The sequence below is a fragment of the Lactuca sativa genome, chromosome 6 (assembly GCF_002870075.4).
Source record: "Lactuca sativa cultivar Salinas chromosome 6, Lsat_Salinas_v11, whole genome shotgun sequence".
In the NCBI taxonomy this organism is placed as follows: domain Eukaryota; kingdom Viridiplantae; phylum Streptophyta; class Magnoliopsida; order Asterales; family Asteraceae; genus Lactuca; species Lactuca sativa.
In genome coordinates this window covers 77313536-77326942 of record NC_056628.2, presented here as the reverse complement: position 1 = coordinate 77326942, position 13407 = coordinate 77313536, and the positions used below count along the sequence as shown (strand labels likewise).

The 13407-nt window shown below is 33.3% G+C and overlaps 1 protein-coding gene across 1 annotated transcript; it reads left to right on the top strand.

Moving 5' to 3' along the window:
* The first annotated feature begins 5888 nt into the window (after positions 1–5888).
* On the top strand, positions 5889–6780 carry LOC111890208 (lipid transfer protein EARLI 1). The gene has a single exon (XM_023886360.3). It carries the CDS (start codon positions 6009–6011, stop codon positions 6606–6608), a length of 600 nt encoding a protein of 199 aa, XP_023742128.1. The 5' UTR covers positions 5889–6008; the 3' UTR covers positions 6609–6780.
* Positions 6781–13407: the final 6627 nt, after the last annotated feature.

The window sequence follows — 13407 nt, the reverse complement described above, 5'->3', positions numbered from 1 at the left end:
ACTTAGGCCCCTTAATGTTTATAGTTTTATACCATGTAAGGTTTGGTATACTCTGTTCACTATAAACAAGGGCTCTGATACCAATCCGTCACACCCCGAAAACCAAAGGCGGAAACGTTCCCGGGGTTGACTCCACGTTGAGTATCAAATCCAATGTACATAGTAATCACAGTAAACAACCATTACATTACATATATATGAAAGTTTACATTTGGTTCAAAAGTAAATTGTACAAAAGTTATACATATATCATATGAACAAAAGAGACAAGTCTTCGAAACACTCCGTCTTCAAAACCATGGGAATACCATCCCGAACGAGATATAGACACAGGATCATGGGATTATCATCCCGAACGAGATATAGACATAAAACCATGGGATTACCATCCCGAACGAGATATAAATACAAGATCATGGGATTATCATCCCGAACGAGATATAGACATAAAACCATGGGATTACCATCCCGAACGAGATATAGATACAAGACCATGGGATTACCATCCCGAACGAGATATAGATACAAGACCATGGGATTATCATCCCGAACAAGATATAGATTCTAGACAAAATCCTATCTGTGAATAAGTTTATATTAATACGTATTGTGAGTCGGGTAACCATACTGATATGACAACGAGACCTCCTTGACGTTAGTCAGACGTCGAATGATATACATAATTTGTCACCCCAGGCGTGCCCGCCTAACTGTAGCTAGCAGTTAAGGTGTGGGATTGTCAGTCCCGAATAGATCTATTCACAAATTCCTCGCTCTCCCTCCAGGAGACTCTGGTTACACTTCCGGAGAGGATTTACTTGATCATCCATAAAGGGTAGTGACTATCTCACAAGCTAGTATTAAACTATTCACAGGATTCTCATACGATAACAGACATACAAAGATTTTAAGACATGATACAGTGAAAATAGTTACATACTATGAAATTATCTGGCAAAACATTCAAATGATACGGAGATAAACTAAATCAGACATAGTTTATCTAATAACTTAATACAGATATCAGTACATGATATAAAGAGAAACATAGAACCCCAAATTATTCCCATAATAATTTGATTAGTTTGATTATTTTCTTAACTAAAATCCATTTAGTTGTAATCGGTAAATCATTCCTTATGCTCAACATAATACATAAGGAGTATAAGAGTTTATAAGTTTGCCAGATATTATTCAAAACTCATTAATGTTATGATTTGAAAACAGTTTTGGTTTGCTTGTATTCCCCCCCTGAAAACAGTTAAAAACAGTGAAAAAGGCGTAGGGGTATGAACGCACCGGACGAGAAATGTGACGATTTGGATGCTAAGAGTTGATCCGGGGCTTGTAAACACACGAGGTTCCTAATTATAAGGTAAAGATACACATTTGTATCTAATTAGGACTTAGTTTATTTATATGTTAGGGACACTTGCTTCAAGTCGCGAAAACACTCCGATACGAGTGTTTGGAGGGACCCGGGTGGCGTTTAAGGACGTGAAATGACACTAGGGACTTGGGAATTGAGTTTACTCCCCATGAATAAACTTATACAAGAGTTTTTGGTCCAAAACACCCATTCCCCATGAGTTTACGGCCGTAAACTCATGGTAGGGTGGTTTATGGTGCAAATTTGGGTCATAAATGGATATGGACACTTGGAAATGCTTGGATTAATTTTTCTTAAGGCTTGGATTGAATTAAAAACATCATTTACAATACATAAGGGAGTTTACGGCCTAGGCATGGGGTCTTTGGCTGTAAACTCTCAATTCTCCAAGATTTAGTGTTTTTAAGGTGTTAAAATCAATCACATGTGATTCTAAAAATTCCCCTCTCATGGCCATAAACTCTACTATATGGTGCTACAATGTGTTTCAAGGTCTAAAACTTGCATAGAAGGGCTTCTAAAATTCATCTAAAGGCTTTAGGGGTGTTTAGTTAGCATTCTAACACCATAAATTATGGAGTTTACGGCCCAAGAACAAGCCTTGGCCATAAACTCTTAGAAATCCCACAACTAATGTGTTTAAGGCCTTTAAAGTATTTTTGGTTGGTCCTTTGATTTATTCCAAGGCTTTTGGTGGTGTTGGATGGCTTTCTAACACCTTAGAATTGAATTTATGCCAAGTTTTGAGGAGTTTACGGCCCAAGCACATGCCTTGGCCGTAAACTCACCTAAGTCCCCCAAAAATCATGTTTCAAGTGTCCAAATGCTAAAGCCAATGTCCTATAATTCATATCTAAGCCATATAAGTGATTTGGAAGGGTTTAAGGGCATGAAAAACCCCATTTACATGAGTTTACGGCCCAAGCTTATGCCTTGGCCATAAACTCCTTCAAATGACTCAAAATCAAAGTTTTAAATGTTCTAAGTCCATATCTTGAAGTCCCTTAGCCATATCTAAAGTCCAAATGAGTTTAGAAAGGAGTTTAAGGGCTTAAAACCCTTCAAAATGGTGTTTACGGCCTAGGCAGCCTCCTGGGCCGTAAACTCACATATGTAGTCCCATTTCATGATTAAATGTCAAATTTGGAAGCCAAACATGCTATAGATTAAGGCTAGGAAGGTACCTTAAGGATTTGAGGCCTTAAAATTGAGTTTTGGACACTTAATCTTTGGATTTAGGAGAGAGGTTAGAGAGAGAGTAGAGAGAGAAGGAAAAAGCTTCAAATGAGTGCTTAAACATGTTTATATAGTTCCTAAAACTTGGACACGGTGGAATTCTACCCGATACCGACCTTAAACGATGATTTGGGTCGCACCCGATTGAGTTTCCGTCACCCGACGAGGATATTTCTAAAACTTATGAAATAAATGTTTTGGGCTAATTTCATGAGTTCCTAAATGATTTGGACCCTCATTGAATGATAATAAACATATTATTTTAGTTAACTAAACCCAAAAACGATATCGGGACATTTCGATCTCCGACGAGTTATACGGGTAGAATGGGTTTTCGGCGATGAACAACTTAGGGTTGTTACAGCTACGAAGGTTAAATAATCTAAGTATTATTGATTTGGCCCTATTGTGCAGGTATCGTCTAAGTCTAACCGTTGGATGGTTGAGTCTTTTAGTCAAACGACTGTTTTATGAATAATATTTAAAATAAATAATATAATATAATACGAAAAAATTAAAAATCAGAAATGTTAGACACCAAATCTAACAAGTTATTTATTAAAGTACAATTCGATAATATAAAAGTAGGTTTTTTTTACATTAACTATTTTTGTTTTAATCATCAAAAGCATCGAAATACCTGTCCGAAATTGATTAAGAAATTAATTTCAAGTTGTCTTCAATTTCAATACTGTTTTTTGAATAATTTACACGACTTAGGATGTAAAGTTTTATTACATGATTATATTTTGAGAAATATACACTTGTTAGTTTCTTTTTGCTCGTTGAGTCTCTCTATCTCTCTCTCTCTCTCTCTCTCTCTCTCTCTCTCTATATATATATATATATATATATATATATATATATATACACACACACACACACACACACATTTGGGAGGGAGGTAAGGGAAATGTTGTTGAATTATTCATTAACAACCAATCGTGTAATACACATTTACATATGAGGTAACGTATTAAAAAATTAGATTTATTATCCTATGCTAGTGGATTTATTAAAATGTTAAATGACCTCATATGTTTACATCTAACATGATTAAGAATGCAAGAGAAATTAATACTAACATTGTTTGGCTGGAACGACCTCATAGGTTTACATCTAACATGATTATATATTAAAAAATATATGATTGTTAGTCACAATTTTATTCTTATGCAACGTGTGATACCAATTGGAGTTAGAAGGTTTTCGAACAAGAATACTTATGCACCAACAATAGAGCTTTGTATGTTTTTAAACAACTTTACTCTAGAACACTGCTGATGAAGAATACGGGGGAAGTGAAGGCAACATTTATTAGAATCTTATTTGAATTAGAAGTGATATGTCCTCTTGGGTATTTTGACATTGTAATTCATTTAGTTTTGCATCTACCTACGAATATATTTGTAGATCCCGATATGTATAAGATTGATGTATCACTTAGAAAATTATATGAAAAAACTAAAAAATTATGTCATAAATAAGGAGTGGCTGGAAGGTTATATAGCTGATGGTTGGGTCACTAAGGAATCATTACAATTTTGTTCGATATATCTTGAAGATGTAGAGACATGATTCAATCATCCTATTAAAAAAAACAAAAAAAAAACGAGAATGTTGTGATAGAAGAAACAAAGTTGGAATGTGTTCTATTTTTTCATAGTTCGTGAAAAAACCTTAATGGGTTTATTTTTTTTTTCTTTTAGCTTATTCTTACTCTCTCTAAATAAAAACAACATATAATAATAATAATAATAATAATAATAATAATAACAATAATAGTAATAACAATCAACTTCGGATCACGATAATCTATTAAAATATTTTAAACTTTGTATATTTTTAAACGTGTTTTGCATATATTTCTCTTATTTGACAAAGAACAACCACAAGCCATTTAGTTTAGTATCATTTCTAGTAACTTTAGAAATATAATTTATCTATTCTGAAATCTTATGCTACGCTAGTTCATGTCAAATCTTCAAAATTATGTGAAGGATTAGCCACATGCATTAATCCATTACCAATCCATTAGATCTCCCGCAATTCGTCTACCATGCAAATGACGTATTTCGGCTGTCGTTAATTAAAATACCTATGTATGTAGTATTTTGTGGTACTTCTACAAGTTTCAAACATGTACGGTTATCAGTTGCACTCCGGTAATGTAAAACGTTACAAGGATACTTTTTGGTTCTCTATTTTGGAGATCCTTCGTAAATTGGTTCGTATAAATGGTTCATATAAAACCAAATATAAAAATAATTAGTTTTCTATGAGTGTATATATGATTTGTTTACTAACCGGTTTGTTACTAATTCTTTTTCCTTCTTGCCAGCAAAAGATAGAGAATGTATAACAATCATTAACTAATAGTTCATTCCCAACAAAAATCTGTCATTTTAAATTGCCTATAATACATGCTATTAAACAAAGTGTGTTTGGCTGCAATATATTTCGCTAAACTAACAACATTTTCATATAATTAACTTTTAATTACCGTCGTAGAAATATGCCGTTGATCTAACAACTCTAGAATGTCGTGGCTAATAATTTCCATTTAGAATTAGTTTTATATTGAATTTACTTACAATTTTATTAAAATTATAATTAAGGGTCTTCAATCCTAATATCTTGAGTCAGTTAATACACATTTCCCTCGCCTGCTTCAAAGCAATTGTTTATTGACTATATTTATATTTAAGATGCCAAAAATCTTTCATGTGACAAACATTGAAATCATGGGAATGATTCGACAAATATTGAAATCATGGGAATGATTCGAAGTCCCTCTCTTCTAATTATTCTATGATAGCGTGACTTACATCCATTTAGAAATGGAAAAACCTAAACGTGGTCTGTGACTTATATAGTAGACATTTACTGGACATTGAAAGGGTTTGATGTTTTCACCTCTTCTATGTAATCGGTAACTTTTACAAAATTATTGCGTACTAACTTTTTCTTTATTTTTCATTGTAGCCGACCCATTTATATATAAAACATAAAACATATTCAATTTTAGAAAACTATACAGAAGCAAAAATGTGTTTCCATAACCCTACATGCAAAGCACATATACGTACCACGCAATTTGAATCTTTAGTAGATATATATAACACTAAAAAAGATTTGAACAACAGATATATAAGATAATATATATACCCTGTTAAAGTTTAATCCATTGGAGCACATATATATTTGTTATTTGCAATTAGTGTAATGCTTCTGGGTTTTTTTTTTTTTTTTTTTAAAAAGGACTTTCAACGCTTTGATGTGCATGGGTTGGTGGCAGCAAAAACTATAACATGCTAATTTGACTCAATTACTAAATGGAATATATTTAAACAAAAATTATTACTCCACAGAGACCTATATAATGCTCCATTGTACCCTTACTCCATCACACTCTTCCTTTACCATAATTGACAAAGTTTTCATAACCGATTTCGGCATGGCATCGAAGAGTAATGTGTCCGTTGTTCTGGTCATAGCTTTCAACCTTTTATTCTGCATCATGGTTAGTGGCTGTGCGACGTCCGACATACCAGAACCCAACCTCAATCCAAATCAAAAACCCAACACAAACCCAAGCAGCAACCCCAACCCCTTCCCTAACACTAACCAAAACCCCAACCCCAACACTAACACGAACAACACCCCCAACCCCAATCCCAACTCTAACCCGAACACAGTACCAAACACAAACCCAAATACAGAAACCTGCCCTAGAGACGCCTTGAAACTGGGGGTTTGTGCTAATCTTCTAGGGGGATTGGTCAAAGTTGAGTTAGGTTCACCACCGGTGAAGCCATGTTGCTCTCTTATCCAAGGACTTGCCGACCTTGAGGCTGCCGTCTGTTTGTGCACTGCAATCAAAGCCAACGTCCTAGGGATCAATCTTAATGTACCAGTATCTCTTAGCTTGCTCGTTAATGTCTGTGGCGGTGAAGTCCCAAATGGTTTTGTATGTTCCTAGTTTGATTTAATTTATACAATATGAATCAATGTGTTGCTAAATTAAGTGTGCCATCTGTGAAATCAATACTTCGTGGGTAACAATTCAGTCCTTTCTTTTGCAACAAAAAGTTTTTCTTATATCATGTATATTTATATGCTACTTTAATGCAAGCTTAATATTTATTTTGTAAGTTGGAAGATAAATGATCCATGATACACTTATTTGTACTAATCTATCCAACCAAGTTTAAATGAAACTAAACTTAATGTAACGGCTAGAAATCTATGAAAAAGAAACCACTATTGTGGCATCTCTAAACAAATTGTCAATCACAAGCATCAATATGATGAAAATATTCATGAAAATCACTAAATCAAACGATGAATTTCGTTCAAATTTAAGTGGATAATTATTACCCTCCAATAAGGGGTTGTGGTAGAAGCTCGTTTCCTGTTATGTCTATGTCTATGTAAAATAAATAAATAAATAACAATTTAAAGATGGAAATAATATTGTAATAAGTAGGAATAAAACATAATTTCACCCATGTTTATAGTTCAATCGGTTATAAACCTTGTTTCACAATATCAGTTGGGAAATATGGTAAAAAAAAACATAAAAAATATTCCAGGCACAATCCAAACAATGACTTGAATGCAAATATAATCATTTCCTATCAAAATTATGCATAGGCAAATACTCCTCACTTATCATCCAAGAAAGAATAGTATGTTTGATTGGTTACACTTATTCTCACATGTGTGATTATCCATTGTAAAAAAAATATTAAAATCAAGATACCATCAGAATAAAGCCATAAACAAATAAAGATGTATTTGATGATTTCAATTGTACAATTGTAACCAGCGTTGCAAATATCAACCTAGGAGGCCGTTTAATCGGCACCTAGGCGCTTTGTGGTCCTCCAATGATGACATGTATAGCTAATCAACTTCTATAATTGGACGTGGTCAAAGCCAGAGACAATCGGGTCTAGGCACTTTAATCGGTCAACTCAAGTCAATGAAAATTATTTAAAAACAAAAAATTTTTAAGGGCAAAACTATCAAAGTATAACAATTATTCATTGTGTTCCTTTATTCCATCGTATTCGGTCTATTTCTTTTTTGAAATTCTCTGTCTCTCTCTGTCTCTCTCTCTCTCTCTCTCTCTCTCTATATACAAATGAAGGAATGAACTAAATGCCAACAGTTTCTTCTTCCTTTAACGACGTCGACATCTTCTTCTTCCATTCACGTCGTTGCAGTCCCTTCCAACATCCATCTCATCCTCGAAGCATGCCGGTCGTCGCCTTTTGAAGCTTCTCGACTCCAAAGTCTACTCATCTTTTGACGTCATATGCACCTCCTCCGATGCCGTGTGTTCCTTTGGAATCTCATCGACACCAGTTTCGTTGTGTTGTCACCTGCAAAGGTTAGTCTCCACTTCTCCTTATTTTATTTACTGATTATATGGAGGGTTAAGCTGATTTTTTTAGTATTTGATTCAAATTGGTTATTGATATATTTTGTAATTCATGATAGCCCTTCTATTTTGAAACCTATGGATGGTGTCCTTTTTTTTGTTATGTTTTGTATCCAACTATCAAACATAGAGACCGAAGAACATAATAATTGACATTTTTTACATAGGTTATGATAACAGTTGACAATTAATCAAGGACTTCTAATGCTTCGGCTACACCGGGAGCGATTGAACTTTCCGATGAAGATTTTGAGTTCGCGAGTGAGGAGCAAGTGTTAGAAGAAGACGAGTATGAGGCTTCAAATGATGAAAGTATGCAGAGAAGATTAGAAGAAATTATATTTCATTTTTATGCTATTTAAACTTATTATGGATTTGTTAGAGGATGATTTGGTGTGCATGTTGAATTTATTATTAACATTTTATGTTTATTTTGGATGATACCTAGTTATGTTTCTTAAATTTGTTATTAAACTTTTATGCTTATTTACTTATATTATTTTGATTAATGTTGGATTTATTAATTTTTGAACATTTTCTTAATAACTGATGGTCTCTGATTAATCCTCGCCAAGCCGATTAATCTCTTAACCCTCAATCCACCGTCTAGCTATCACCAAACGTTTTTTACAACCTTGGTTGTAACATCCTAAAATTTAGATAAATGACTATATTATTTATATCCACAAGACTCTAACGAATATGAAAATGTTACGAAGGCTACAATTTGGCTTATGCTAGTTAAAATAACTAAGTAATGGGCCATGAAATATCTTCATCATATTTAATAAGAGTATCTATTTGTTAAAAAAAATTGAAAACGATTCAATAATTTTTATTTTTAATTAATAAGGTATTAAAAGTAACAGAAAATGAAAATGGAAAATAATGTACACATTTTTTCTTTAGGGGTCAAATTAAGAAAATACATCTGTCCAATGGGTTGTCTCAATTCGTTAAAAGCAAAATGAGAGAGAGAGGGGGGTGGGGGGGAGGGAGAGGATGAAAATATAGAACAAATGTAAAAGAAGCATGGCCATAATATGTTCAAGATTATGAATATGCAAGCAATGGAAAAGGAAAATGGAAAATAATACACATGGGTTGTATGTGGGGGGGCCAAAATGAGAAAAATACACCCGTGCAAATATGGGTTGAATTATACTAGTATTAGACAATAGTTTGGCAACTTGAAATATGAGGAATATTAAAGGAAAAAGATAAAAATAAAGGAAAATGACAAAAAAGTTATTGCATAATAAGCTTTTTTTTATACTTAGTATACAAGAATGAAAGTGATAACAAGTCTGGGCGAGAAAAGTAGTAAAACCTTTTTTGTCTAAGAAAGACCAAAATAGATGTGGTCAAACAAAAAACTCGTTTTGATCATATTTATAATCAAGTGAATATGCAATCAAATTGGGAACATATTGGTTACTATTAGAAGTAACCAAGCTAATTTTATAATAGTTTCTATTTTTAAAACTTAAACATACCAAAATGACAAAAAAAAAGGCATTAATTATGATAATAAATGAATTTCAGATATCTAAGCATTAGTATTCATATATATTATATAGACTTATATCTTAAATCTTAACAAGTTACATCTAAAAGTGAGGAAAATGATATTACGCAATGTAGGGATACGTACATGACAAAAATCTCAAACAACATATTTAAATGTCACGGCTATATGTGTCATCAATAAAGCTATTAATTCCAATCCACATGATCGTTAAACTAAAGACCATATCTATAGATAAGATACCTAGATCAATCAAACAGCTGACATCTAATGTCATACATTACCATTTGCAGTGACATCAATAGTGGCATTCCTAGTCAATGATAATGTTCTAAAATAATGAAACATGAAATTTACCTCCACAATCATCCATTCGTCACCACTAATACCGACGCCACGAAAGAGATACCCTATAGATAATAATTGTGGCCTCACTACAAGAAATTTGGGTGTTTAACCACACAGACTATGTGTAGATATAAGTATTTTATGTGTTGGTAGTCATCATTAACTACACATAAATTAAGTGTCACTATATGTTTCCTTATGCCTATAGATATAGATCATTACCAACATATCGAGTATGTGTAGGTATAGACTAAGCTACATCTACGTGTGTGGCTAAAACTACTTACTATGTGTATGTAGAAGTATTTTAATTTGTTTTAGTTGTTAGATGACATGGCTAGTTATGTCGACTATGACGTGGAGTACAATGATGTCATGTCAAATGATGTGGCATGTCCCCTAAAAAGTGTTGGTTTACAAGTGTCATAAAATATGTGTGGGTAAAAGTAATTTGATGTGTAGTGAAATTAACATATGTATAGGTTTCCATTTTAACATATGATGGTAAAAGTAACTTTATGTGTGGGAATTAACCAATACATATGCAAGTAATAATGTTCAAATGTGTACAAACAAATAAAAAACATAAAGATGTAAACATGAATATATGTGTTCAAATACCATTTTTAATTAAAAATATTATAACATAATAATTCAAACCACAAATGAAAAATACAAGTCATAAAAACGAAATACTTCAACTAGCAAAAAAGACATTCATAATTGACTACAACAATAGTGAACATACCAAAAAAACTAAATGTTCATTCCATACGACTGCAATCCCACAAAAAATAATGAAAGAAAAATAAAGCTTATTCCAAGCATTCCCTAAAGAAGGAACTTGTTACTTATTAATTCCACCAAATGCACGTTTCTGAAAAACTTGGTCATTTCTTCCTATAATAACAAAAAAGAAGACAAGTACACTATAACAACAATATGATGTAAGCAAGAAATAGAATTCCTTTACTGTGCTTGCAAGATTCTTATATTTATTTATCAATAGTCTCAAATATCAATTCATAACATGATGTAAGCAATTTACATGTAACACCCATGTTCTAGATTGGTTAAGCTAACCCTTGTCATGAGCTGAATATAAAGTTTTGGGGAAACCCTATGTCACGATATGGTGCAAGGGTGCCTACGATATAACACTGATCATATATACGAATCACATGTCTTAGTGCACCACCATGGCATGGCCGAGGATGGCCATGGCATGGCAGCTATTCTGGCCCAACCCATGATTCTTTTTGGGTTTGCTTCCTATTTAAGCTCCTCCATGCCACTTTTAGGGTTCATTACCAGCTTCCAACACCCTTATACCTCAGAGAAACCTAGCTCTCATTCCCTTGGTGATTTGTGGCGACTGGGAATTTCCCACCTTATCATTTATATGAGAGTCACTACATTCCTAAGGAAGGCCATGACGTGGCGGTTGACTGAAGTCAACGTTGGATGTTGGCTTTGACGTTGACTTTTGACCTGGGTTGATTATTTGTCATGATGGTTGGTTTTAGTGTGTAGACTAAGGTTGGACCTTGTATGATGTGATTTGAGTGTTGTAGCAACGGTTGCAAGGCTTTGAGTTGTGGTTTAGCTGTCTTTGTGATGCTTGCATTGTATGTTAGGCTGGGGCACATGTCATGCATATAGGGTCGGGCCCATTCGCATAAGTAGGATAGGCCCATTGAATATTGGTCTATTCCCATTGAATATTAGGCTAGACCCCTTTGTATGTTGGGTTGAGCCCATTGATTAGGAAGGGCTAGGCTCATTATTATGGTGTGGGCCCAATGTCAAGCTTGGACTAATGATATTTATGGTATGTAGTATTTTGGGGAACGCACTAAGTTTTATGTTAACGTTAATATGTTTATGGTTTCAAGTACTTTCGACGTTTTCGTCATTGGCTATTTATGACTTTTACTCTGATGTTTAAATGATATAACCACTTGATTGGTTTTGGAACAACTCATTTGTATGGTTTAAGGTTTTTAAAATGAAAATTTTTCTATGAATTTTTGGGACGTTACAAATTGGTATCAGAGCCTTGGTTTGAGGGATTTGGGCACACTCTTGAGTTTGTCTGAACTCAAGCTGACAAATTGGTAATCGTTTTGAAAGAAAATGATTTTTCTAAAAGATTTTTGATAAAGAAAAAGAGGGTGTGATGTGTGCAATCATCAGAGCTCAAGTAAGTGGATCCCAGAATGCCCATACATGTTGATATGTTATATGACGTCGATAAGGCGTGCGGAAACTACCGCAAGGTGTGATCCTTGTACTACCGCAAGGTGTGATCCTTGTACTACTACAAGATGTGATCCTTGTAATAATAACGAGAGGTATAAAACTAAGCCATACAGTCGTAGCTACAGACTCATGGTAGCATAACTTTAGAAGCATTATACTTTGTCGATATACAAGTATGAATGTGAAGTATAAGTTCCCAAAGACTTATACTCTAAGTATAAGAATCTAGAAGGTATAACACTTGTATACTAAGTAGACCACTTATCCTACTTACTCGTATAGAATTGAAATAGATTTATACGTAGCGGTTTTACTCGTATAGAATTGAAATAAGATTTATACGTAGCAACTTAGTTTGTATGGAATTACAAACATTTATACTTATACTGTAGGTTCAAAGAACGTTTAGGTATAACACTTATTTGGTAAGTAAACCATTATACCTAGGATATATATACTAAATGTTTGAGAGTCAAAATGATACTTTCAAAACTATACTTTTTGAACTTGGAAAATGTATTATTATTATATGGAGTCAAAACCTGTGGACTCACCAATTTTATGTTGACGTATTTTAAATTGCATGTGTTTTCAGGAAGTTGATAACTATGATACGAGAAATGACGTTACACTGCCCGGTGTTTCCGCCGACGGTCGGGGTGTGACATTTTGGATGATAATTAGTTGTGTTTCTTAAACTTGCTTTTAAACTTTTATGCCTATTTACTTATATTATTTTGATTAAAGCTAGACTTATTAATTTTTTAACATTTTCTTAATAATTAATGGTCTTTGATTAATTCTCGCCCAGCCGATTAATCCATTGACCTCATTCCACCGTCAACCTTGGTTGTAACATCCTAAAATTTAGATAAATGATTATATTATTTGTATCCACAAGACTAACGAATATCTAGTTGTTAGGAAGCCTATAATTTGGCTTTTGTTAGTTAAAATAACTAAGGAATGTGCCATGAAATACCTTCATCATATTTGATAAGAGTATTTATTTGTTTAAAAAAAATTGAAAACTATTCAATAATTTTTATTTTTCATTAATAAGGTCTTAAAAGTAATATAAAAGGAAAATGGAAAATAACATACACTATTTTTTTGTGGGGGCCAAAATAAGAAAATACATTCGTCCAATCGGTTGTCTCAGTTCGTCACAATCAAAATAAAAAGAGAAGGGTA

Excerpts from the sequence above, each read along its gene's own strand:
- LOC111890208 (XM_023886360.3), top strand. The coding sequence starts at position 6,009 with ATGCTCCATTGTACCCTTACTCCATCACACTCTTCCTTTACCATAATT.